General features: G+C 40.6%; 1 protein-coding gene across 9 annotated transcripts in view; it reads right to left on the reverse strand.

The window, feature by feature from the left end:
* The window catches only part of LOC140356531 (zinc finger protein 521-like), a 125140-nt gene that overhangs the window by 26738 nt on the left and 71735 nt on the right, over positions 1-26667 (reverse strand). For 5 of the 9 annotated variants that reach the window (XM_072441546.1, XM_072441545.1, XM_072441554.1 and 2 more), the window contains one exon: positions 13335-13391. The exons of the other annotated variants lie outside the window; for them this stretch is intronic. In XM_072441546.1, coding sequence (XP_072297647.1) covers positions 13335-13391 — 57 coding nt within the window. The remainder of the gene's footprint in view (positions 1-13334; positions 13392-26667) is intronic. 9 annotated transcript variants of the gene reach the window in all.

Genomic DNA, 26667 nt, shown 5'->3' on the forward strand with positions numbered 1-26667 from the left:
GGGTTGAATGGGTTCTCCAAACGCAGGCTGACTCAATCCCACATTTTACTTAGTGTAGTGCGACATTTACGGGGCTGACATTTTTCATTAGCCAAATGAGCGGACACACTTATTTGGTCCTACATTTTGTCCATTTTAGTCTTCATATTGACATGGTTTGCCCATATTTTGATGTGTTGATAAAGTAGAGTATGCAAAACGAGTATTTATAACTAACTAGCAATAAACAATGAGATAATTATTTTGGTACAGTCACTTAGCGCAACAAAATGACCACATAAAACAACTTTAACCTTAATACAAAGTTAGAAATAATATTTGTGCCCCCTTATTGACATGAGTTGCATTTGGCCTCTGAGCCACTAGTTGAATTTATGCGTCTCCCCAACATTTTACAATAAAGGTGATAATTAAGAATTTAATTTAATCAACTTAATATATTTTTTATCACAAATACATCCAACACTGATTGACCTCCTGGAAAGTCAACAAGATCCATAATTCATGAACTAAGCTTCAGAAACCAACATCAAATCTTGCGTGTGGTATGTGTTTTTAAAAATATGGTCTATTGAGAGAACATTACATTCATAATTGCATTAGAATTATACAATAACCTCTGTAAACTTGCATAATCGCTTACCCAGGAACGGCAACAGAGTGACTTTAAACAGACAGGAAAGTGTGAGAGGGGGCCACAGCCAAAAGAAAGAAGTAATACATTCAATTACCAGATGCTATTTGACATTTCCACTCAATAACGTACACGCCGGAAAGAACCGTGTAGACTTGTTTAGCACTTTCTGCCAACCCGACAGATCTATGAATCATAAGATGCTCCCGAGCACTTATAAATTATCTATTTAGCATTTTTTGTCAGTAATTTGGTATATATTTTTTTAACTTTACTGCAGGAAAAAATGGGTGCAGCTCCCCAAATCTCAGAAGAATATACAAAAATGTGAATAGCTATTACTATTTCAAGATGTAGTGGTTGGGCGATATTGACAAAAATTGATCTTGTTATATTATGTCAACCCAGCAGAGATGTGTTAAAACATATCTTGAGTCGAGGTTTGCTTATTAGAAACATGTGAAACATCTGAAAAATGTATAACAGAAGTGCAGAAATATCCCCATATACATTTATTTGAAAGTTTTCAGCATAACTTTTTTCATTTTTATTTTTAACCAGCTCTTTTGGCTATAAACAACATATACTCGATATTAAAAGTTGGCATATCTTCAAATCTGCAACATTCACAATATTATCTTAATGTGAATGGATATATTGCCCACCTCTAACAATGAAGGCCTTTTTAATTGCTTTTTTCTCCTTTGCAGCTAACTAGGACACCTAACTTTTGCTAATAGTCCCACGACAAACCTACAATAACCGCGATCAAACGTTTCCCATTCGACCATGTGCGACCGCGCGTTTGGCAGATGAGCCTACGCGAGCGTTTGTGTGCGAACGGCCACCGCGTCTCTTTGATCCTCGCTCGGGTTAGTGTCTGCTCCCGTCCCGTAATGCGCATCCACCTCTGCGTTTGACCCCTCCGCGCGGGACCGTCCCGGCGGAGAGCTATGGTCCGCTTCATTATGCAGATCACAGTGCACCTGCCTGCTGACCTCGGACTTGCATGCATGTGTGTTTTGTGCATGTAAGCAGGTGCAGGCGTAATGGCAAATCTGAGTGAATTATATATAGTTTTAGCAAATAAAAGCTGCGTTCTGTTTTTAGAGGTTCAGACTAATTGTGATTTATGCGTTTTGTACTTCATTCTGACAGCTACATTTGGCCTAATTCAGTTTTGGCAAATAAAAATTGTTACTGAAAATAGGAGACTAGACTACTGGTGTGTTTGGGGGGATGAGTTATTATTACTTTTATATGTGTTTTCTTTTCATTTGAATGTACCGGTATTTACAATAAATTTGTGTTGGATATTTAGAGAATATCATTTTGAACAGGTTGAATGTCAAACGTTTAAATATAAGATATGACGGAGATACTTTTACATAGATTATTCAACATAAAGGGAAGAATGTCCTTTGGAATTTAAAGGTTCCATCCGACTTTTTAGTTGAAATTCTGTTATTCTTATGATCTTGTTTCTGTGTTACTTTTATTCACTATATCCACATTTCATAGATTTTAGTGCAGTTTAGAGGATTTTATGAGCAAAAACCGTTTATATTTTTAAGATTTACTTTTATCTACCTGAAACAATACATTTTAATTGACCATTCATATTCAATTGCTTTGGAATGTTGACACTCAAAATGTTTCAAATTTGACTTTTAAATTTATTCTAAAAAGTGGTTAATTAAAATAAGTTGACCACTGTAACATAAGTGTGTCTTTTTTTGGGCATGGTTTGTAGTTAGCGCTTTATAATTCTAAATGAATATTGCATTTTCAGAATTATAAGGTTCAATCTGCAAATGACCACTTCTCAATACACACAAAAAACTTGATTTTCTAAATGTTCTCCTATGGGTGCCTTTATCCCCACATATCAAATAAACAAATCCTTTCGTTTAGTAGTCAACACTTTAAAACTACATATCTCAGAACTACACTGAACGCAAATCGAACTTTATAATTCTAAGGGGATAAACTGCTAGACCTTGGCTCAGGTTGTTTCTCTAAATCCTTGTACCTACAGAGCAGAATATACAACATTTCAGTTCATCTAATACGCCAAACGGTAAAAAAAACTGTCGCAATTGTGTTTTTATGCTATAACAAATACCCAGAGGTGATGCGACATTAGCACATTTACTTTTCTTCACGGTGCTCTTTTAATAAAGGTGGTTGATCTAAACACATATAAATACATGCGTGTGCAGAAGGTGTAAAAGTACAGGGCGCCCGGTGCACAAACAGACGGGAGGAAGTATGTCATGTTTGAACACTGCTCGGTAATGTGCTCCTGCTTCTTACTGGAACCAGCCTGGCAGCTTGGCCCAGCTTAGTGGGAGCCATGGGAGGAAGTCCATGCACTGGCCCCTGTAGCCTCCTCTTTCTCACTCCCTCGCTCTGTGGGCTGAGGTCACTTCCTGATGCGTCCCCGAATCGACCAATCAGCACTGGCCGTGACGAGCCCCCACCCCCGTGCGCCTGGGATCTAGTTACAGAGCCACGAGGGACAGTAAGCCCTCAGTCTGTCTTCATCCTCCACTCCTTTCCAAAAAGTATTGTTTGTTGGTCATAATTCCACACTGTTGGTAGGATTTATTGTGAGACGTTCTAGTTCGGTCAGTGCATTTTGGCAAGGCAACTTTTAAAAAATAACAGAAAAGGTTTACAGAATAAAGAAACGCCTACTATCATTCTCTGTAAGGCTGTACTCAAAATATCAAAATGGCAGCACTGTATATTGTGACATCAGGACTTCTTAGCAATACACGTTTCACTATGAGAGGCTGTATTATACTATACTTTAGGGCTGGTAATTAATCAGAATTTAATCGAGTGTGTCATGTTTAATCGTCAATTATATGTGAGGGTGATTTTAATCGAGAGGTCCTCAGTCAATCTTCTGTCAGTTCACACTTTGGAGGAAGAAATTTGGCTATTTTATGTGTTAAATGGAAATGACTAAAATTTGGTTTTGTTTATGTTGAAACACATGAAATCAGTGGTTAAAGACATGTTTAGTTTAAGCTAAATTGGATCAAATAATTAGATGTTTTTTCGCTGAACCCTACTGTATCATGCTACTTAAAAATATATATACATATAATTTGATATAAATTGCCAAATGAACTACTCAAAATCAACTCAAATCAATAATGTGTTCTTATATCAACAGCATTGTGGACACAGATTCAGATGCATATTGTTATTCAGAGCAATATCAAACTGGTGAACTTTGACGTTTAAATATCAGAGTCATGTAAACAGACTGTAAAATTAATCACAAAAGTGCAGAAATACTACGCCTTATTATTTACTTTTTTAAAATTTCAATCTGCTCTTTTTGTTGCATTTGTTTTTCACCATAAACACACTTTATATCTTAAAAACAACATTAACAATATTATCTAAATTTAATATAGTGCTCACCTCTGCTAGCATCGGATCATCAATATGTTTTGTATCGTGAGCCCTAATTCTCAGTTCTTGTTGTGTAGCTATCCAATCACAACCTTCCACGCTCGTCTCTCAACCAATCACCTTCCAGGTAATTCGCGCTTCAGCTACACAGTCAGACACCTCATCTTCAACGCAGCAGCAAAACCATCAGCCACCTCGGCCTCGTCTCTACCTGCTGCCAAAGTCTACAGCCTCTCAAAACTTCCACTGGAGCCATCTTTGAAAGAACTTAAGGATTGTGATACAGGTCGCCCTTTTCTGCTGCCGCCACCCTGCCTCCAAGCATCCCAAAAGTCAGATCCTTCAGATGAGGGCCCTTCCCCAGCCCGCTCCCTTCTAAGCCCGGCCGACATCTGCATATCCGTGGGGCCCGACTTCTCCTGAGCGCTCATGGTTTATGTATTCCACAGCTCCTTAAAACACAAACGCCTAATATCTGTCCCGAGTGGACGACAGGGAAAGGAGAGAGAGAGAGAGTGGAAAATGTGCACTCAGAAAGATATTTAGTTCTTGCAGTACTTGTTTATATATCAGGGTTAAAGTTCTGCTGAAGGTTGTTTGAGGTTTTGTTTTGTACGATTTATGTAATGGTGGACTGTAGGTGGAATTCTTTATAGAGTTATTTTCTGATTCTTGTCCAACGGTAGTTGAAGTAGAAGTAAGTGACTTCAGTAGTAGAAGTAAGTGACTTCCAACAACTTCTACATTTTGTTCCATGGGAGCATTAATTAAGATGTTTGTGAAATAAAGTATTGTAAAAAAACAATTAGGGTGAGGTTAGGGCTAAGTTTAGTAACATTTAGGGAGCCCGGTAAAAGCAAAAACGGCAGCAGTAATAACGGTTGTCAGTAATAATTACTGGTGTTACATTGTAGAAGTGTGGGTGAGGTGTTTTGCCACAATGACATTTCCTCCAGCGCCCCACTGTGGCGTCTGGTGTTCCCGTTCCAATAATCAGAACTTCACAAGACTCTGACCCCAAGCCAAGTTCACAAGCTCCTATACATGAAAATAAAGTTTGCTTGAATAAAGAACATAAACTTCCTCTGCAGGCGTCCTTACGTCCGTTTACGCTGCAAACACGAAGCACGTTGAGCACGAGGAGGGAAAACAACATGGCAGGTGAGCCGAAGGCGTTTCACTCAGTGTTTCACAGTAGGAAACTAAAGAACAATAAACTGCTGCCGCCTCCTCTGATGAGGCACCGACACGATGTAAGCAGTAACGTCAAAGACAGAAATGAACTGGCTCATATCATGTATGTTGTGAGGAGATGTCACACATTTCTATTGTCGAGTCATCGTCGAGCACAAACGCCATACAAACAACAAAAACACATTTACAAACTATCTGGAGCTGTCTTATTGACTCAAATTAATACTAAGTTACTTTCTTGAGACAGTAATTAAGTAAGGTAACTAATTACTTTAAAATGTACACAACACTGATCACAACTAATTTTTGATTCAAGTAAAATGCTTTTAATGCGCCTCTCACAATATTGACCAATCTAGTTTTACCCCCTCCTTGACACTTAGTCGGCGCAGTGGAAACAGAATTTAGAGTGCGTCTTTGGCAGGAGGTCTGTAATGTTGGATGCTTAGATTTACACTCCTCTCTGGGGCATAGTGAAGAAGGACTGTTTGAAAGTTACTCCAGAGGAAGATGGTGGCGCACAGGCAGCGCACTAACAAATGATATTAAGGGCATCAATCACAGCACCTCTAAACGTAAGCAGCAGGAGAGCACATTGAGAATATTTAGTGGAAAAGGACTGTGAAATATCTGTAGGTCTGTAAGGAATTTGGATTTCTGTAAAAGAATACCTTCAAAATAATAGTGTTTATAGAGGAAAATTGCTAGTTCCAAATCAAGAGTTAATCCTAAAAAATTGATTACATGGGAACAATTTAAAAGTGTAGTATCAGTAATTATACTATATTTAGAATTTCCTACCGGTGAATAAAAAACAGTAAAAACACCACCATCTCTTTTTAGTTTTTAAACTTAAAATTGTTCAAATAATTGTAAGGTGCTTGAGTTTTACACTTGAGCCTGTTTTAGACCTGAAGTGGACCTGGTTCTGCTCTGGTCCTGGTCTGGTCAAAATTTAGCCCCAATTTTGATGTAATGTCAAGTGTCAACATACCATCAAAGAGACAGTAAGATTCAAACACAATGAACAAATAACTTACCAACGTTCTGAAAGAATAAGCTCAACAGATTATGATTTTGTAGTTTAAGACAAAACCTTTTATGTTTTCTATTTTACTATTGTGGGTGAGAACTTTCTATTCTTCCCGGTTCTATATCTTTCTTGATACATATATACCTAGCGAAGATTTAATTTCATTTGAAAAGTCATACCTCATTTCCCACCCCAAACTACGGTAACTTGAGTAAAAGCATCTTGCGACGCTCTCCCAACACCCGAGCAGATGTCGAGACGTTTTGGTTAGTTTGCTCTGTACACAAGATTCTATGGAGTAGAGACAGCTTCGGGCCTGTAAACAGTAGGTGGGTTTACTTGTGTCTTGTCTCTGTGGGAACTATCCATTAACAGATAATGGGGGGAAAATCAGAGTGATTAAGGCCCAGGGAATTATGGCTGAATACAAATTGACTCCACCTACATGTGCAGCCCGAGCTCTCCCTCCCTCACAAGGTACAAAAAAACATCAGCAAACAAACTCATTTTCGCAAAGATACTGCAGAAGCCCATTAGGCCCCTCCGAATGCGGCAAATGGGGCCAGGAAGGTGGTGGGTGGTGGAGACGCAGTGGGACGAGCTCCCCCAGGACCGCCGGTTGATTGGAAGAGCAGAGCCCGCGGGGAACTTGACTAATATCTATCTCCTGCCCCCAACAGTTCGGAGAGGGACGGAGCGAATCAAGTGCGAAATGTCGGAAATTAAAGTACAAGATTTAAATGGTCGCACCTTATAAAAATCACCCCATTCAATCAAAGAGTTAATGTGTGATGGAAACGCGCGCTCCGGTTCAAGCTAATAAAATCAGAAAAAGATGGGAAAGCAGAGCAGAGCGAGAGCAGCAGAAGAGACGAAAGCATTGTTGTTATGGCATCTATCCTGTTCTGCGTTTAAGTCATGAGATAGCGACATATGTTCAACTGTATCATACATAGGCCTCTCACAATTTAAAAAAAAAAGAAAAAGGCAATATGCTGCTACTAAAAATATCATTGTGAACATTTTATCATACTGACACAATAACACCACAATTCTGTTATTTATTATACAATATTATAAAAAAAGAGATAAATAACCCAATTAAATACACAATAGTTAGTTTGTGTCAAATCCTAGTGTACTACACAATACACAATTAATATTGAACCCCCCATAATGAATTCCCTCTATTATTTATTGAACGATATGATGATTTCTCCTATGTAAGCTTTGAAAATGTGCTTATTCTTGGAAGTCCTACATTGCAAGTGGGATCGTTGCTGAAATAGCAGGGAAACAGAATAGTAAGAGTAATTTAGTATAGAAATAATAATATGATAGCGATTGAAAGCTATTTTGAAAGCATATGCAGTCTAAGGTCGAACTCGGCTTATCGTTCAATAAATGAGAGACGGAACAATCACTTTTGGAGATCAATATTCGTCGTGTTTTTCCTTTACTGCATCAAGATTTGAGCTATAGACGGATGGATAAATAAAGACATTAGCTGCTTAAGGGTTTCACTCTGCTATTTATATGCAGCTCATTTTTTTTATTTTTTAACAATATTGAAGACTTAGAATATTTTTGTGAGGATTATCTTGCTTTAGGGTTAATGCGTCAGCGGCATAAACTATATTCTCGATATATTTTCTTCAGCAATATATTGAATTTCAAAGTGTCAGATGCCTCTCCTAACCCAACCGGATACATTAACTTGACGACATTATACAGATTGGTTGTTACAAAGGACAAAACAGTAGATAAAGGAGATAAAACTCAAACTATACACCCTCTGGTTAGTGAGACGACGCTTCAATCCCTGCACTGTACGCCGATATACTGCAAAAAGTAGTCGATAGAATTAGAATACCATTAGATAACGTAAAATATTCTTGAAGTATCTAGTCACTTCCCACCAAGGGAACATCCAACTTGTAAAATCAAAAAGATCGTGGAAGCAAAGCAGCATAACACAGACAAGAATTCACAGTTCACTAAAAAGACTGACTAAAGCGTGCCCCTCTATGTCACGCTCTGCCCTCCAGTGTTCCCATCCTCCACGGGGACCCGAACGGAGAGCCCGGTTCAGACTCTTGCCAGTGACATGTCAGTAATGTTGATGCTCCCTTACACGCGCGGCGCCAGAGCAAAAGACTGCGGGTAAAAAGACAAAAACAAAGCATGTTTCTGGGAAGATGTCGGCTGTGATGCATGGCGGATCGTTGGAGGTGCTAATCAGAGCACGGCTAGCTTCTTGAGCCTACATTTACTGCCTCAAAGCCCCCCCACCTCGCGCGCACACACACAATACCCGCTTCTCTCCTCCGTGTACGCGGGGGACTGGGGAAGGTAGCGTGTCCAGATAAACATGCGTGATGCTTGGATGGCTGTTACAAAAGGTTTAGCCGACTAGAACACCTTTTGGGGTGCACGAAGCGAGGAGAGGGCTCTGTTCTCTGTTCCCAAGCATGAGCGCACACAACATTTCCACCTGACATATCTGCACTTGGCAAAGGTTCACCGCAGTCTTTGTTTTGGTAATTACAGGTGATGTTTTCGGACGTGGAGTAGGACAAAATGGAATAAAAAAGAAAAAAAAAAGTCAACATTATATTACTGCTAATCCAAACAATGACGGGAATAATTATTGATAACGATATTCAGATTTTATTTTTACGATGCAATAGTAATGTGCAAAAATGTGTCTGTGAATGCCTTGGTTCAAGTTTCGCCCACACTGAGTCAACCACGAAATTAACCACTAAAGACATATCACTATTTATACTCTTGTTTGGAAGGTTACACCAGACGTTTATGCGTCTTTCTCAAGTAATGTTTGATAGTTTGAATTATACACAATATATTTGATATTCTAAATTCTAATTTTGCATATCTCCAAAAAAACAATTGTGATATTATCCATTATTCTATACATTTCCCACCTCTATACAACTATATACTACTGCTACACTACTACTACTACAACAGTTCTCATTCACTATTAACAGTATAACATTAGAGGTGCACCAAGTCAGTTTTCTAGTGGAGGGTCTCATGTCTCTATCACTTGCTTTGACTGGAATGTTCCACAGTATGGCATATACTGTATCTCTATGGAGACAAGCCAATTTAAAAGTCAGATCTGTGGAAAGGTGAAGCAGCTACCAAAGAATGCATATTTTACTTGGAGTTTTAAAAAACACTTGTAATTGAAAACAAGATAAGACAAGATAAGGTAATGGCCATATAATGCGGAAAGTTCCAGGAACAGCAGTAACATCACCATGGAGACAAGCAGGTGGTGGAGCCTCCAGCAGAAAAGTTACATAGCGTACCTTGAAATCTAATTTAATAAAAAATTACATTTTACCACAAATACATTTTCTCTTATTGTCATTTTATTGAATAGACCATTGTCAATATTAGCGGTTTAAAGTTTAAAATATACAGTATTGTCTTATATTCCAAGTTAATACATATTTTGTTATTAATCAAATGTCTTGCATTTGTTTATTTCTGCTCGCAGAATAATAGAAAATAGTTTCACATCATGACCCTGTTCTGACCTTTTGAAGTGGGTTGAAATTATTCCTATTCAGAAAAATGTTCTTTTGTCTGTAATTTGGAGCCTGCGGTGGTCTGCGTTTGCTGGGGGGTTGTTATTACATTAGGTATTTGTATTGTAAGCATTTAGAACAAAACTTTGCACATAAAAAATAGTGGCATGTTTTTCATATTTCATAAAATAAGATGTTTTTTAACATTCTAGATTAAGTAGTACTGTATATATTGATTTTTAGCGCGAAGCCTACAAGGAAAATACATCGAAATAAGGTTGTCTTTCTATGTCCTGGAACTGTTTGGTGAATTTTTGGATTTTTATTTTTGGACTAAAAATTGAACATTGCCACAGGGAAACTCGGAGAAAACCATGTTATGTGGTGCTGGAGTGTGTTAAAACTGCTCCGATTTTATGTTTTGTTGAACTGTTGAAGGAGCTGGAGATCAGATGGCCAAAATGCGGTCAAATGTGCACGATGGAGGTCATGGAAGAGAAACGAAACACAGAAATCCAAGCACTTGCTAATGAATGGTGTGTAGGCAGGTACGGAAGCCCACTGGGGACAAATCCCCTACAGCCACACTGCACCACTCTGGACTGAGCGCTCTCATTTACGGTTTCCATGCCTATTCTAAACTGCTGGCCTTTTATGTCTGCGGGGAAACAAAGGTCAAGAGACTGCGATTCAACTCTACCAAGACTGAAGAAAATATTTACTGCCAAGTGCACAAACATCTCGAATCCCCTCACAAAACTACACCGAACAGGAGCTAAGTTCAGGTACATTTGAAGAGCATTGACCAACAAAGTTACAAACTAACAAAGCCACAATAATTTAACCTTTGCAACACATTTCTAACTGGTGTTGTTTATTTTTTTTTATAAAGTGGAATATGAAAAATACCCTTAAAACAAGACACAAACTACATCTTATTTCTTTAAGGTATTTTTTGTAAATAGCTGCGCATACAGGCTGGTACTAATAATTAATTCATTTTAATGAGACAAACATTTTTAGTTTTTTTGGCTGTGCAGATAAATAGTTGTTGTTATATGCTCATTACATTTGCCAATTTAAAAGTCAATATCTAACTTTCAGCTCTATTTATTGTCAAACCTGTGGACAATTTAACAACCACAACAAAAAGTAAATGAAAACTAGATCAACATACAAAGTAAATAGTTCCAATTCTTGCAAAAACTACTTCATGGGCTTAGTTTTTTTATTTTAAGTACTTTTCACCTTTCAAAGAGGGAGATATTTTGTTTTTAATTGTTACTTTGCAATGGTAACAGTGAGCATAATCACTCTGAAACTCATGGATGAATAAAATAACAATCTTTTCATTTTTTCCACAGGCAAATTCTAAATAAAAGGCTAAACCAGGGCTGAGCTGAACTACGAAACCAGATTTAGAACAGGATAAAACCAAGAAACCAAAGACTTTAAACCGCTACAGAGAAACACAACATACCACTAGTGAGGAGCGTTGAGGAAAGTAGGTGTGTGAAGCTAACCCGGATCTCTGTTTCACGTCTCCACAGAATGAGTGGCCTGGATGTAAAAGTTAATTACGGCACCTGCCCAGCCCTGGCCGCCCGTCTGTCTGCGGCATTGTCAGGCTGAACGATGAGCTCCTGGGGGTCCGCGGGGCACACAAAGGACCGGGCCCCTCGGTCGCACTCGCGGCATGGAGCGGCGCACAATTAGCCGGCCCCTGCGTTCTGCGCCGTACAATTATCAGCGCTCGCTTTAATTGACTCCCTTAGCCTGGCGCATAGGGACGCCCCCCCCCTTACTTCTCAACCCCAGCTCATCGCACCACGCCGGGCTCTCCAAAGTCATTTAGAAAAGCGCTCATATTTTACACACACACACACACAAACGGGGGGGTGAACATTTGGTGAGAGAGAATTCATCATCAGGTGTCTAGAGGTTTTCCTTAATAGAAAAGCCGAGTCCCACTGAGCGCGCTCCGTGTAGCGGCCAGCCACGCATGCTCAGGACCAGCAAGCCGCCATTCACAGCGGGCCACGGGACATTAGCATAATTTTATATAACACAGGAAATTTAATACATCTCAGCAAATACGAGACAGGCGTTTTGCATAATTTTTCCCTCTCCCCACCTATGCTTTCCATCTCTCTGTCCACGTCTCCTCTCCCCTTCTCTCTCGTGTCTGGTCGCCTCGTGTGCTACCGTACTTCACCCTCAGAAATGCGCCCCGGCCCATCCCCGTCCTCCCTGCCGCCCCTCTCGTGTCGCCCCATGGTGCTGCTCTCACTAGGAGAGGGGAAGTTCATTACCTCAGCTAAATCAGAATTAGTCCCTTCATCTTGACGGGGCGAACTTCATTAGAAAGGCCCTTCTTTAATCCAGCAGGGAGAACTGATGAATCTACATGGGGGCAATAATTTGCTTCACGCAGCACATTCAGCCACTTCCTGCACTCCCCCCCCCCCCCCCCCCCCCCCCCATTTTCGCTTTTCTTTGCTCTGTCTGGCTTTATGAACTTGGACTTATATTCTTTTCATCAGGGCCAGAACAATACATGGACTTGTGAGGGGAAAACACCTGCAAATAATTAAGTGATGGCAGCGGTGAGGGTGAACGGAGTGAGTTGTACCGAGTGGAATGTCCCGTCTCCTCCACAGGCTGCAGGGGCTGGCTCGCACTCCACATATAGGCAGAGGGGGACAGACTAGCTGCAGCTTTCAATGCTACTATTGTGTTTTAAGGCGCACTAAATAACCTTTCTGGTGGAGGATCTGCTTGTCTCACGGAGATGTTATTTCTTCGCCGCGAATGTTCTTCAGAATGGCATGAAGTTGATATTTCATAGACCCTTCCAGGAGTAAGGAGTTTAGAATGTCTGCGCACACAGGCTGGTACTAATGCAAACGCTCTATTGCATTCATTTTAACGAGGCAGCCGTATAAAGACGTGGTTTTGTGTTTAGGCTGCGCAGAGAAATGGTTGTTTATTATGTTTGTTACATTTACATTTTTAACTTTTATTTTCTGAAGTTAGCTAATGTAAGTAGGATTTGTGGTGCTTGATGAAATAAAAGAAACGTTTCATTGTAAAACTGTTGGGACCTGCTTTGTTTTTGCCACATTTTTGCCCAGCATAATGTTCGAGTTAAGAAATGTTCATTACGTGGTTTTATTTATGCTAATGTCGGCACTAATCGCTACGTCAATAAACTATGCAAAACAGTGCAACGTGCGGTAATGTTTTCTAACAAGGCTCTGGTGTTCCTCAAGTGTTGTCGAGTGGTTGTCAGTCGGCAAAACAGCCCTGGTTTTTCATAGTTTGTGATGTTTAGAGGCTGACGCTAACTCTCCCATTGAAAACACATTGGAGCCAAAGCATGGGACGCTCCCAGCCTTTAGAAAGCAGGAGTTCTTTTTACAATCACTGGAAGAGTCTGTTCCAATCCAAAAAAAATATTTTGAAAAACACGCATTCTTACTGTGAGCGGGGCCGCCTCTCCACAGATCTGACCTGTAACTTGGCCTACTGACGTCACCTGAAACAATGCAGGATATTGTATTTAGGTTTTTATTGATTTCTGGAATTTGAGTAGAATTATTTTGATTGTGAGATGATTTAACGGTATGGATTAAATGTGTTTTTTATGATGCGGACCCGGGGACGATTATCCACTGATATGGAATGGGGATCCTGAAACACCAACTAACCAACCAACCAACCATGTTCATGATGGTACAATGTCTGGCTTTCAAAATTGCCACTATTGCAAATATTATATCTTCACTTAAATGGGAAAACGTCAAGGAAACATTCTTCAACTTCATTAGTTTGTTTTTGAGGTCCTCTACAAAATGATTACCCTTCTGTAGAAACTCTGCTGCACACTTCCACAGGCACACTATTATAACACTTGGGGCGGGGGGGTGACACAATCCAACATCAACACACAAGCGTCAAAGTCTAAAAATGTTCTCTGGCAATTTTAGCAAACCCTACTTTCGAACTTAGCATGTTGAAATAATTAGCACAGATAAAAGTTGCACGTACGACGACACAATGGTGTGCACACGTTTTATAGAGACTTCAGAGATTCTCAAACTGTGTGGAATACATCCGCTTTCGGGGGGGCTTCTTTTAGGGTCCACACTTAACTGGGACTAAACCTGGAGTAGACGAGGACTAGAACAGAACTGATCCAGGTCTATATAAACCATGACTAGATATAGATCATGACCACTCTAAAACGGCTCAGGAAAGGTCCAAACGTATCCTATTTATACTTTTTTTTTCTGTCTAATTTACTATTTTTAGTAACAGTATCTGGGTATAATAAACAAAACAAAAACGATGTAATCCCTTATAGTTCAACCCAGATTTAAACCTTTTTCCTTGCAGATCTCACATGGAACGGCCAAATATTTTCCGAGGTGGCCCTTGGTGTGAAAACTTTGAGCGCCGCTTGTCTCCTGTCTTTGGGAGTATGGAGAAGTGAATGAGTGCCGACAGCGCCCGCCTGCCGTACCACTGCGCCTGGTGTCCGACAGATGTGCAACTTGGCAGCTCTTCTCAGCACAAAAAACACCAAATCCACAGATTCCGGGGGTGCTATGGAGAAACCCCCCTCCGACCCCATTCTCCTCCCCCACTCCCCCAAACTGTCTTCTTCCTCCCTCATCACCTCCGCACAGGGGGGGGGCCTCACCATGGTAATCTTGTGTCCCTCGAATGTGAAGTCTCCGGCAGCGATGCCCCCTTGCGTTTACCCCCGCCTCGGGGGCCTGATGGGTAAATTGGAATGGCGCACCCTGCTGGCCTGACGAGAGCACAGGAGCAGACAGCGGTGGATGCACACACGCTGAGACCCCTCCCACCTCGCACGCACTGTCTAATGTAGTGGACATGTATGTGCCAAGACAGGCTGAGGAATCTGTGTCAAAGTCATTTAGCACATGGCTATATTTACTTTCACTATTTTCACAGGGTTTGAGCAATAGCCAAAAAGAGTCCACTAATATCATTGATTCAATTTCAACTCCAAGAATAAAAATATTTGATTATAATGATTACAATTCAGCATACCAACCAGCTTTTTATTAATTCAAAAATGTTTCAACTCAAGGATGTGATTAGCCTCCAGACCACACAAATAATATATAAGGCAAACAACAATTACCTAAAAATATTCAGAAACATTATATTTATAATTTAAGGCCCGAGTCCGAACAAAGAAGAAAAGCTTTTGTATTTCTGTTTGTGAAGTAGGAATATGGAACCGTCTCAAACAGTGTCCAAATATAAAACGGTTCAAACAAAAACACAAAGAAATGATTATAGCAGTGTGTGCAGAAGGAACTTTTATGTCATGCCATATTATTATGCATTACAAAAAAAAAAAAAAAAAAAAAAAATTGTAGCTCAATAGAGAACAGAGCCGTTATAGCAGTAATTAGTTTGTATATAGAAGTTTAATAGACCAATGGGATTTACCAGTTAATTAGAATCAATGGCAGAAGTGTAATTATTGTTAAAATAATCACTAGTCTTAAAATTTTAAAGTGTCGATCTTGTCCCAAACATTCCTATTTTAAACCAATTTGTCTATCTTGCTCCGTAATAGATAAAATAAAAATACACACACTATGTTGTGAGTTCGAATCCCAACTTCCACAATGTGCATGTCCTCCTTCTCTCTCATCCCCCATTTCACACTTTCCTCTCCTGTCTAATAAAGCCTACGGGCAACACAATCTTCAAACAAAGAAAAAGAAATGAGAAGCCACATCTCCTTAAAAACAAATAGGAAGAACCACTTGGAATATCTTAGAATCCTGAAAAAAATTCCAAGCACATATTGGCCTGATCGCATACGTCTCATTTACATACAGATTGAATGTAAGATGAATAAACAGATAGCAGGAAACAGTAGTGATATACGCCTAGCGCTTGTTCAAATTTGAATGTGCCTCATCTGGAACGACTCAGCTTGGTGCCTTTTGTACAAACGCACCTGACTTCTGTTGCCATAGTTTCTATTAAGCCATAAAAGGAAAAACATGCTCTGCTTGCAGCACCATCGCTAAACACTTACTTTTACATGCATGTCGACCACAAGACATTCCCAGGATACAAGCTACAGTTACAGAAACGTACTGATGGGGCATGGCAAAAAAAATCTGATTGAGAGCATAATTGAAAGCTGACAGTGAACTATTGTCTGGACCTCTTTTTCAGCTCAGTTAAGCACAAAACACCTATTATTCTAATGCATTATGTACAGTAGCTTAGAGCCTTCCTCAGTGTTCAAACTCTTAACTCTGTTTACGAGACTTACTGAAGTCAACCATCTCTAATTGTCTGTTAAAGTAGGCTTATATTACAAGATTAATATGAATTCCTCAAATAATATTGGCTATGATATATGTCACTTATGTTTACACCAAAATACACTATAGTTTTAATTATAATACAATACATTACTACTTTGTTATCAAAATCATGTAGAACCAATTTAACAGTGCTAATTCCTTCTGGAAAATGATATTGTGATCTTCTGATATTTACAACTGCAAGATAGGGCCAACTCCAGCCACAAGGGGTCAGTAATAATAGCAAATCATTATATTTTTCTTAAAGATAATACCATGAGTTTTATCCAATTTATATTAGAAAAATTATATTCGATAATAGTGTTGAATGAGGGATTACGGCAACATATTCGCTAATACGTTTTTTTAAAGTCATATTTTTTTTTTTTATATTAAATGAAACAAGTTTTAAGATTCAAAGGAACAATGTTATAAACTTATTGGACATTTTATTTTACTCGAGTAATATAATTTTTACATTAATCCTTTTGTATTTTCTTTTCCACATCGGCACATTTATCGTCATTGATATCTCTAGTCTTCTTCCAGTCATCGTTCCAGCCTTATGATGAGTATTGAACCCCTGTGCTCTTCCCCATTGTGTAAAGGCTTCATAGATCATAATTGTAGCTCCTGCTTTGATTGCCGATCCCCTTTGAGCAATGACTTTGCATATTCATATCATGTGCTTGTTTTGCCCCTCGCTTTACTGTAAATGCAGGAGCGGTCCAGTCCAGCACAGGACGGGGAGCGGACGTCCTGGAACAGTCAGTGAGACCTAGAGGGGCTAAAGATCAGGCCGGGAGAAACCACGGGGGCCCCGGCTGTCAAAGGCAGAGCTATCTAGGGGCCGTAGGGGGGTCTGAAACATGACATACATTTCATTACACTTAAACCAACTGTGGGTTCAACTCGGAGCCCTTGGATCTGTGCGAGGGGCGTCTCAGAGGAGGGAGCGAGTCGAGGTGCCGGAGAAGAGCTGGCACAAAGAACACAATGGTGAAGTGGACAAAGAGGCCACCGCTGGACTAATTGCTCAGGGATGGCGAGGAATATTTGAAGTACATGTGTGTTAAGCTCACTTTTCATTTAACTTTCATTTGCTATGTGTAAGAAGGGCTATTATAATATTGCATGTGTGACAACGTATTACACTGCTGGCGAGATCATACGTCTTGTTCTGATAGGTGAGAAGAAGCAAGGACTTGGATGAAGCAAGAGGAATATATCGATATATTGTACCGACTAGGGCTGAAACAAGTTCATCGATTCACCGCGCAATTGTGATAACCGTCGACACAGTCTTCAAAACACGAGAGTTACGGGGAAAATGACACAGGAAACGAGTACATTTAGTGTTTTCGATGACAAATATATTTAGTCTGCAAGTATATTTCGATCAACATGACCTCGGCATCACTTGGCTTTATCCGGGTCAAATTCGGTTTAAAAAATCTCTAATCACAGACTGTTCATGAGCTAAAAACGAATGAAACGAAAAGCAAAATAATCGAAAGCTGCAGCCCTAGTACCGTACACGTTTTTAAAAAAGTTATCTGCGCAGTGGTTTTATGAAATAAATAAATTAAAGAAAATACAGATACTTGAAGGACTCAGAAGTGAATCAGAGTAAATGGAAACTGTGTGGAGTGAAGATAGTTGTGTAGAGAATTGCCACCTAATGATGTCATACAGTGAGGCCAAGCATTTAGAGCTAAGGATATGGTTTAAAGGAGTGTTTAGATGAGGGGTGTACATCGTTTCTTTGCCTATAGCGGACCTTTAAACCACGTTAAGCTCGAGAACATATCTTCCACGATTGCACGTTTGTGGACACAAGCACCTCCTTCTGTTCAGGCTGCACTCTGAGACATCTGTATTTAACTCCGGCACATTGACACATGGCGTTGGGAGACATGGTGGACATGAGTGGAGAATGGTCCTTATCTGACATGGAGTGTGGTCTTTTCAGAGAGAGAGCGAGAGAAAGAGAGCACTTGTCCATTAACACACTCCAGCGCAGTTCTCTGGAGAGGCCTTCAGACAGAGTGCTCAGGCGGAGGGAGGACGAGCAGTATTGGACGGTCCAGAAGAAGTTGAATGAAAGAGTGGAGTACTTTAGTTATGAATGCATGGTTTGGCTTCTAGGTTTGTTTGTTTGCGATAACTCTAAAGGCAGTGGTAAGATTCAAATGGAAACAGAACGTGAATAGAGTGGAGCAGGGTTTTGTGGCAGATCTTTAAAAGTACGAGATAGGCTTCACACAACAGCCACAAGATGTCAGTGAAGTTGCAAACGATTACTCATACGTTTCTATTATTCTTACAGACAAACTTATGCGTTTTAATTAACATTGTAATTAAAAAGAACAGTATAAAAAAAGTTGTGTTCTTGTCTTATACGTCTACTCAACTGCTTAATATTTTTTGAAGTGACATTTTGAGTATTTTCTTCAACAAAAAGCACATCTATTGAATTCCGTATCCGGGCACTGTATCATCGCGAGATAGAACAAAAACAGTGAGTGCTTCTAGTCTTCTCCAGTGATCATACCAGCCTTATGATAAATATAAAACATAACCTACTTCGCATAACAAAGAAACATCTTTTGAAATTCCCTTGGAGTATTATTAAAGCGGCTATAGAATTACAAAACGCTATTATTGCAGCTCGCTTGGGGGGAGCCCTTGCTCATTAGGCTCCTAAGATGTCTCTGGTTTTGATTATCCCATCCTCTCCCTCCTCTTGTTCTAGTGACAAACTCCAGCTATTTTGTTGCCAATCTCCTTCTAGCTGTCATATCTATCTTAAAGATCACAAAAACCTTCAGACACACTTGCGATACGTCTTCAAATTTGCTAGACGTCGGCTTGATTCCCCCATTGAATTTGCAGGATTAACTTGAGGAAGAATAGTCTCAGATTTCTTAAAGACGGCTGCTGCGTCTGACTTCAGAGCGTGCGATCGTGTGAGAGCGTTGTGGTATTGTCCAGGGGAGGGAACCCTCACTCTAACCGTCAGCACTGCACCAAGTGGGACAGCAATGATTAAAACGCACAGTGGCTGTGACTGACAGACTCCCCATTGCCTCCACAAGATGACATGTCTCCAAGTGGCGCGCAAAAGCAACTCCTCTAATTTTAACTCTGACTACCACACCGACCCCCTCCGTCAAAAACCACAAAAACAGGCATGCTGTGGTTCTTAACCACAATAAAAGTGATAACTAAACAGAGGAATAAGTTTAAACACAACAATGGAGAAGGAAGAGACAAAAGGACTGAGAAGGCGCCATTTCCCTCCGGTGAATGCACACAGCAGGAACTTGTGAGCTTGTGACAACACCTTCAAACAATTCTGTTACTTTCACACAAATATCTGCTGCTGATGTGCTCAAGCACTGCTGTCCCACTGCACATCAGCGTGCCAAGCCCCCACTTACAGGGGAAAAAAAAGTGTGCCTGACATTTGTCATGAAGCATACAGTTATAGGAGGAGAAGAGTGTGAGGTGGAGCTAGCAGAATGTACAGGTGATCCATGTGTGAAAGCATGTGTGAACAAAATCATTTGGTTTGTCTGCGCTTCTTGTGATTCTCATTTCTTCACAATGAGTTGGACAGAGGGGGGTTTCCTGTTATTGTCAGGGTCGTGTACTAAATGATTCACAGAAACGGGATCTTTTACTTTGGCGTCAGCACTTCAGATGAGCGCCCTTGTGGGGGAATTCTTTTTGTGTGTTTTTATTGAAGCCTGCACAGAGTGCGCCCAAACGCTCTGACAGGGGGCCCCCGAGGGCGCTTGTCTTCACCTCCAAATCATAAGATAGAGAGACGATGCTCCCTGTGTGCACTCAATTATACCCCTCCACACCCTCTCACACGCTCTATCCTGCCCTCCCTGCCCCAAAAAGTAAAACAGAGGAAGAGGAAAGGCTTCAGTAATGCAGTCCCAGCGGAGGGCAGTGTGATCAGCTCGCGCTGTTGGCACGGCTGACAGGCTCGACGTGGCGGTACACTCCCTGTAGTCTGTCAGAGCAGAGCTACAGCATGACGGTTAGTACGCCTTCTCCCGGGACATGGTTTCTCTGCTTACCCCCAGCGGACCTGTCATGACAGACCCCTCCTCTGACCCATAGAGAACCACGGCTTTGGCCCAATTACTCTGAGCTAGGTGGGTTACAGCACCATGATACCAGAGGAGCACATGGAGCTGAGAGCAGAGGAAAGATGACTATTCTCAAATGTTACTGGACAAAAGTTTGGTATACTTATTAAGACAAGTTGCATGGCTTCTCTCTCACGTAAAATAGAATTATGTAATAACCAATGAAGGTATAATGCCAATACACCCCTCTAACAAAAGCTAGTTCCCCATGTGTTCCGGCCTTGAGTCCCTCCCCAGTGAGCAGCCCCTGTGACTCCTGGCGCGGGGCAGTGGGGAGAGCGCGTCTGTAATTCGATCAGCGGGCACAGCTGCACAAACAGGGCTACGGCGGTATTTCTGTCGGCTCCACAGAATTGACTTTGCATGAATGGCCCCTCTCTTCGCTCCAAAACGCTCCGTTTTCCACATGTCGGCGCACACACACACGACAACCTCTGCGCCTTATTATCCTGGAAGAGCTCGCCATCCTCTCTCTCTAAAAGACCTCATCCAAAACCCTGCTGCCTGACCTGTCAAAACCAAGCAATCCTCTGAAAAAAAAATTGCAAACAAAATAAAGCAACAACCGCTGGCAGGGTCATGGGGGCATGTGGTCTGGGGGCCTTGACTCTGGTGGGGCTCTGTGATTGGTGGAAAGGGCACGAAGTAGAAGGGAATCTTTTCAAAGTGAAATCTCCAGCTGATGGCTTAGAGCTCATACGCAGTTTGTTTCTCTTGCTGCTGTCAGGAGTTTTCGCCATTTGGAAGGATTAGAAAAAAGTGACGGGGGTGAAAAAAACGGGAAGAGAAACTGGACAGGGCAAACTGTGTAGGGTCTGAATGATGGACCCCTCAGAGGGTGATAAACCTTCGACCTTGACACCCCCCACGGTGACCCCTGAACTACGACCTCTGGCTCGGTGCCGCGGACAGGTGCAGGCGGGAGAGTGACCACGCAGCGCAGTACGAAGCAGCCAAATACGCGCCGCTCTGTCCCTGTCCTGATGGTCCAGCTTCTCCAGGAATAACCGAGAGAGAAGTGGAAAAGTGGAGGAGTTGTAATAGAGAGTGACGCATAATTAAGATAAATGTCAGAGAGTGGTTTTAACAGATGGGTTTTTTGGTATTGGATGTGGGTTTTCGTGACCAAAGTTTAAGTCTGAGCTGGAAAAATAAAGCTTTGTGGACTTTTGTGTAGAAACTTTTGATGGTGTAAAATGGAAGGAAAAAGATTGTAATCACATTCATTTATTATCTTTTAGTTTCTTGATTATTCTTGGTTGCTATAGTGAAAATAAATCACATAGCAATAAAGCAGGTTTGTAGAGGTGGGCAATATATTAAAAATAATACAATATTTTGAATGTTTTTTTTATTTTTTTTTAAAGCTATGGGACATTATAATATATTATTTAAAATAAAAAACAAATAAAAAATGAATCAAGTATAAACTGATATTTTTTCACTTTTGAGAGTAATTTTACAGTTCATTTGTCACTTAAATCTCAACTAATACATTAAAAGACATATTTTAACACATTTGTGTTGAATTGTGGAGCAAGAAAAAACTGGATTAAATCAGGGACAAAACTGGGACCAAAGGAAGGCTACAACATCTGGGACTAAAACAGGAAAAAACTAGGGACAAAACCAGGACTAAAATCATAACACATCCTAACACGACGATGCCCACTAACTCTAACCCACATAACTCTAACCCATATATTCTGAACGTCATTATTGTGATACTCTAAAAGAGTTTTGAGAAATGTATATTGTTAATATTGCCCACCCCTAATTGTAAGTCATCTTCCTTTTCCTAAAACCCTCGCAAATTTGTATTTGTTTCTTGCCCTAGAACACAATGACTGGATAAACTGAGCCATGGTCACCCTTTCTAGAGCGAAAAAAAGAACATTCTATCATGTGATTTTCCTCACTGCAGCTGGACATGGCACATCTGATTCAAATCCAAACCAGTAAGATCTTTATGAGCCGGGTAAAAAATAACAGACAATGGCAATAACAAATGTTGGAAAAAGGGAATTAACCTTGACCATTCAAGATTGAAGATATGGTTAAGAAACTGTTGGAGTGTCAGAGCTGTGGAAAATGTTAACGTTACCCCTCACTGTTATTTAGTTAATTTTTTTCTTTTTTTCTTTTTGAATCTAATAAAAAAGAAATTGTAGTGGACAGAGAGACTGAGGCACAAACTAATACAATAAACATGTAATGGTGGATAATCTATTCAACTCCCTATAACCTTTGAACCGCATTATTTATTCTACATCTAGTAAAAGTACATTTTGTTAAATCATGGCGTTCAAATGTAATCTTACAGAAAAAATGAAAACAGTTCTTGTAACACTAACTCATGTGGTAAGATGGAAATAGAAACAGTAGTACAGTGACTAATGCAATGCGCAGGTTGAGTGTGAGTGATGCTGAGCAGAGCCTGTTCCTCTGCCACAGCGGGCTCTGAGGTCGCTGTGGTCCGTGCCAGTCTTTGTGCAGATCCACTTCCTCTCCCCGGGCACCTCCCTCATGTTGTTGGCCCAGTGATTCAGTGCCTTGCATTAAGAGCAATTCACCTGCCTCCGGCGTCCCAGCGGCACTGGTCCCCCGGGGAAACCAGGTGGAGCATAAAAAAAGCTCCACATATGGTAAAGTCAAGCTACTCTGAGGCTGCCGACTGTGTGCCGTGGGGATGGAGGCTCCTAAAAGGCCCAGCTGGCACTTGGAAAAGGGCTTGTGCATTACTACACCTCAGCGCTGGTTTGGGCTCCCCTTTGGAAAGTGTTGGCCGGCGCTCATGACCAACCATTTTAGATTTCTGCCTGTACCCCCCCCTCATTCCGCACTCCCTCACGCCTTCCAAACGGGTCTGTATCCAATTGAACATTTGGTCCTCCACTGCTGGTTAATCAAATTCCTCCATCTGGCCCCCCATCCCTGTGGAACACAAAAGGTGCAGCCCGCGCCCTGGTCCAAGTGCATATTGGGAGGGAAGAGGGGGGCACAACGTCAGGGACTGCCTACCTAACTTATTCAGCCCAGTCAACTACATCAGGTAGGGAGCGCCAAGCTGGAGTTTTGGGCAAACAGTAACAGCTTGGGAGTGAGTGTCTGAGGCCTGCTGTTCATATAGAGCTTAGGGACAGGGCGGTTCATGCGACAGTAGGAGGGTTTATGAGCTAATACCTCCACATACACTGTAGAATACTGATAGAGTGGGTCCAAGCTATGCAGGCTGCTCACACCATCACTGCAGTTAGGTCTCCAAGGCTGTAGGGGGCACTACTTTAAACTGGATACTGCAGCAAAAGGGTAAATTACTTTTCTTTCAAGAATTTTTTTTATTTTTAAAGAAAGGCTTGTTAACAGCCCCACTTTTAGATGACGGGACACTTTCAATGTATTTGTGACATTATCAAACTGTAGAAATGACAAACACTGTATTATAATTATACATGGCATATACAAAAGATATTGATGCCATTTCCCAATTTGAAACCCTGCCTGATTTAGCACAGCGAGCGCTGAAGTTGCTATAGTAACACCACGAGGGACAAACTTCATTTTTGAGATTTGTTTGTTCAATTTACTATGGTAAGAATATGATGTTTTCAAGTCCATGAAAATGATATATTTTAACTGTTGATAAATGTTACAAAATAGATCAGACCTGAGTAAAGTCTGACTTAGGCTGCAACAATCACTTTTATTTATCTTTCTAAGAATAAATGGTGAAATAGTCCAACGTTGCTATGACTACATATAAACTGAGCACTACTTGGGGCCACAAGACACAGAAAATATATATGTTGTTTAATGAAGGAAATCTTTATTTGTTAATTTTTTTTTTACATCTTGTGGCCCTTGTAGGCTTTATTGACAGTAAAGTAGTGAGAGAAGCAGAACATGCATTAAATAGTCAGTGTCAGGAATCAAACTCACGACACTGTGGCCGGCTGCACCTGGAGCCCGGCATACGTGTGCTGTGCCTTAACCACTCCACCACCGGGCAGCGCGCTAAATCTTTTTACATAACAGCATACAGGAACACAACGCAATTTGCTAGCCATATTTCACTGGGCCTTTATGAAAGCACATGAGAGCTCGTAATTAATCAAACCACTGGAATATGTGAACGCCAATTTCCACCTAATGGCACTTACAGGGATTGGGTCTCTTAAGCGCCGCGTCCTGTCTGCCCAAACGAGCCGGATTCATTTTCATCTGCACAGTTCAGACAGCAAAGTGCGGTGTGGATGTTAAACAACGCCCATCTGACACAGGCGAGGAGGGGAAGGCATCAGGAGTAGAGCGTTTTGGTTGTGTAGCATGGTTTGTTGGACAAGCATTTACGTGTTTGGATATAAAGTAAAGAATGAAGTGGAATCCTCACTTTTCTTATGCATCCTAGTTTTAAAGCAATATGCAGATAAATTGACAATGCACCAAGGATTTGAGACCAGATGAGACTAGTATATCTATAATAGTACAGTATTAAAAAGTAGTATAATGGTCAGATTAAATTGAAGACCTCACAAGCTTGAACAATGCACTTTACTATATTTTTAGCAACTTAATCTTTTCAGTTTTCTTAATTCAGTGTCAAAATGTTTCTTGTCAATGTAAGTCATGTCAATTATTTGGTTGTTTCTAATGTTTCCAAGGTGGTTTTCAAACTACATATAGCCAAATCGTTTTTTCAAGAATTCAAAAACTCACCGACCAATAGAATATGAATTTAGACAATAAAAAATAAATAGAAAGAAAAAAAAAGTTAAAAATGTAATTTTCATTGTACTTTTTCCCATCTTTTCCAACATGTTGTCTTTATCGTTTGCATTTGTGACAGTACATAGAAGATATGGTTCGATAGGTCTTCACGTTTTAACATGTTTCGGCTTCCTCAGAAGTGGTGTTAGTGCCACGTGTCTATTCGGCTGATTTATAACGATTTTGGCGCCGTCTTCACACTCGGAGCAGTAGAACGACCACCTCTTTTCTTGCACAATGTTGAGGGTTGCGCCACCAATAAACTCCCACAGACCAAGCTATGATCGTTTGACCGCAGTTCCAAATGACTGTAAAAATCAACTATTCAAACGACAATAACCCTCAATGAACATCAGAGCTAGCTTCTCCAACATCCACTTTAAAATTCCTTCAATAATCTTACAAAACGATCTTGCCTTGACCTCAAAATCCTGATGTACATTTCAGCGTTGGCCTTAACCACAGGGGGCCAAACCACCACCACCATCATCTCCCCAGTCGGGATCACTGGCTTGCTTTTAGAGGCTTTCTGCGCTGAAGTCCTAGTCTAAATGGCACCCATGTCCCTAAAAGTGTCTCTCTCCCTCCCTACGGCCCTCCCAAGACTCCTCTAAGTGCAGCATCTTGTTACAGTAACTCAGCCGGGCCTGAGACTCATGGAGGAGAGAGAGGAGGCCATTGATTTTCCCAACCCCATTTCGGTTCCACTAAGACTTGCAGTAAGATCTCTTCAGGGACTCCTGGATGTCTTGGGTGTTATGGGAAACAGTGTCATTGCGTTTAAGGTTTTAGCTTTGAGTGTATTTTTATTGGTGCGCGGAACACGATGGACAAACAAAGCGATGGTGCCATGTCCGGGATGGCAGACATATAAAAAATGATGGGGGAACTTGATCCAATGCGGAGACAAGGGAAGCTAACTGCAGCTAAGTAGTGCGCTTTTAGCGGGCTCCATAGGTAAAGCGGAGTCTATAAAAAGATGCAGTTGGATAAATAATTGAGGAGAAATGCCGTACCAGTCCAACTCCATGCTTTCTATCATTGATTTAAAGGGAAGTGGAGAAGCAAAAAGAAATAAGGACATGGAAAATTTGGCCTGGAGTTGTACAGGAAACATCTCAATGCATCTTTTGATTTCACAAAAAGGTTTACCCATTGAATTGTTGGCTGGTTTTGTCACATAATCGGTAGAGGATTTTTCTTGTTGGTTAAAAACAGGCAAAAATAAATACAATTCTGATGTGAAATGGTTATTGGTGCTGTGTGAAGTTTTAAACAAGCAACTCAAGTCCATGAAAAAGTGCTTCGAAGTGCACAGAAAGTCAATGTCAGTGCTGGCTACAATCACTATAACTGCCGCCAATATACTAGACAATAATATATATATATATATATATATATATATATATATATATATATATATATATATATATATATATATATATATATATATATATATATATATATATATATATATATATATATACATACATATAACGTCATTTGTTGTTTA

This window comes from Eucyclogobius newberryi, unplaced genomic scaffold (assembly GCF_026437365.1).
Source record: "Eucyclogobius newberryi isolate DKJ021-1_F unplaced genomic scaffold, fEucNew1.0.hap1 SCAF_12, whole genome shotgun sequence".
In the NCBI taxonomy this organism is placed as follows: domain Eukaryota; kingdom Metazoa; phylum Chordata; class Actinopteri; order Gobiiformes; family Gobiidae; genus Eucyclogobius; species Eucyclogobius newberryi.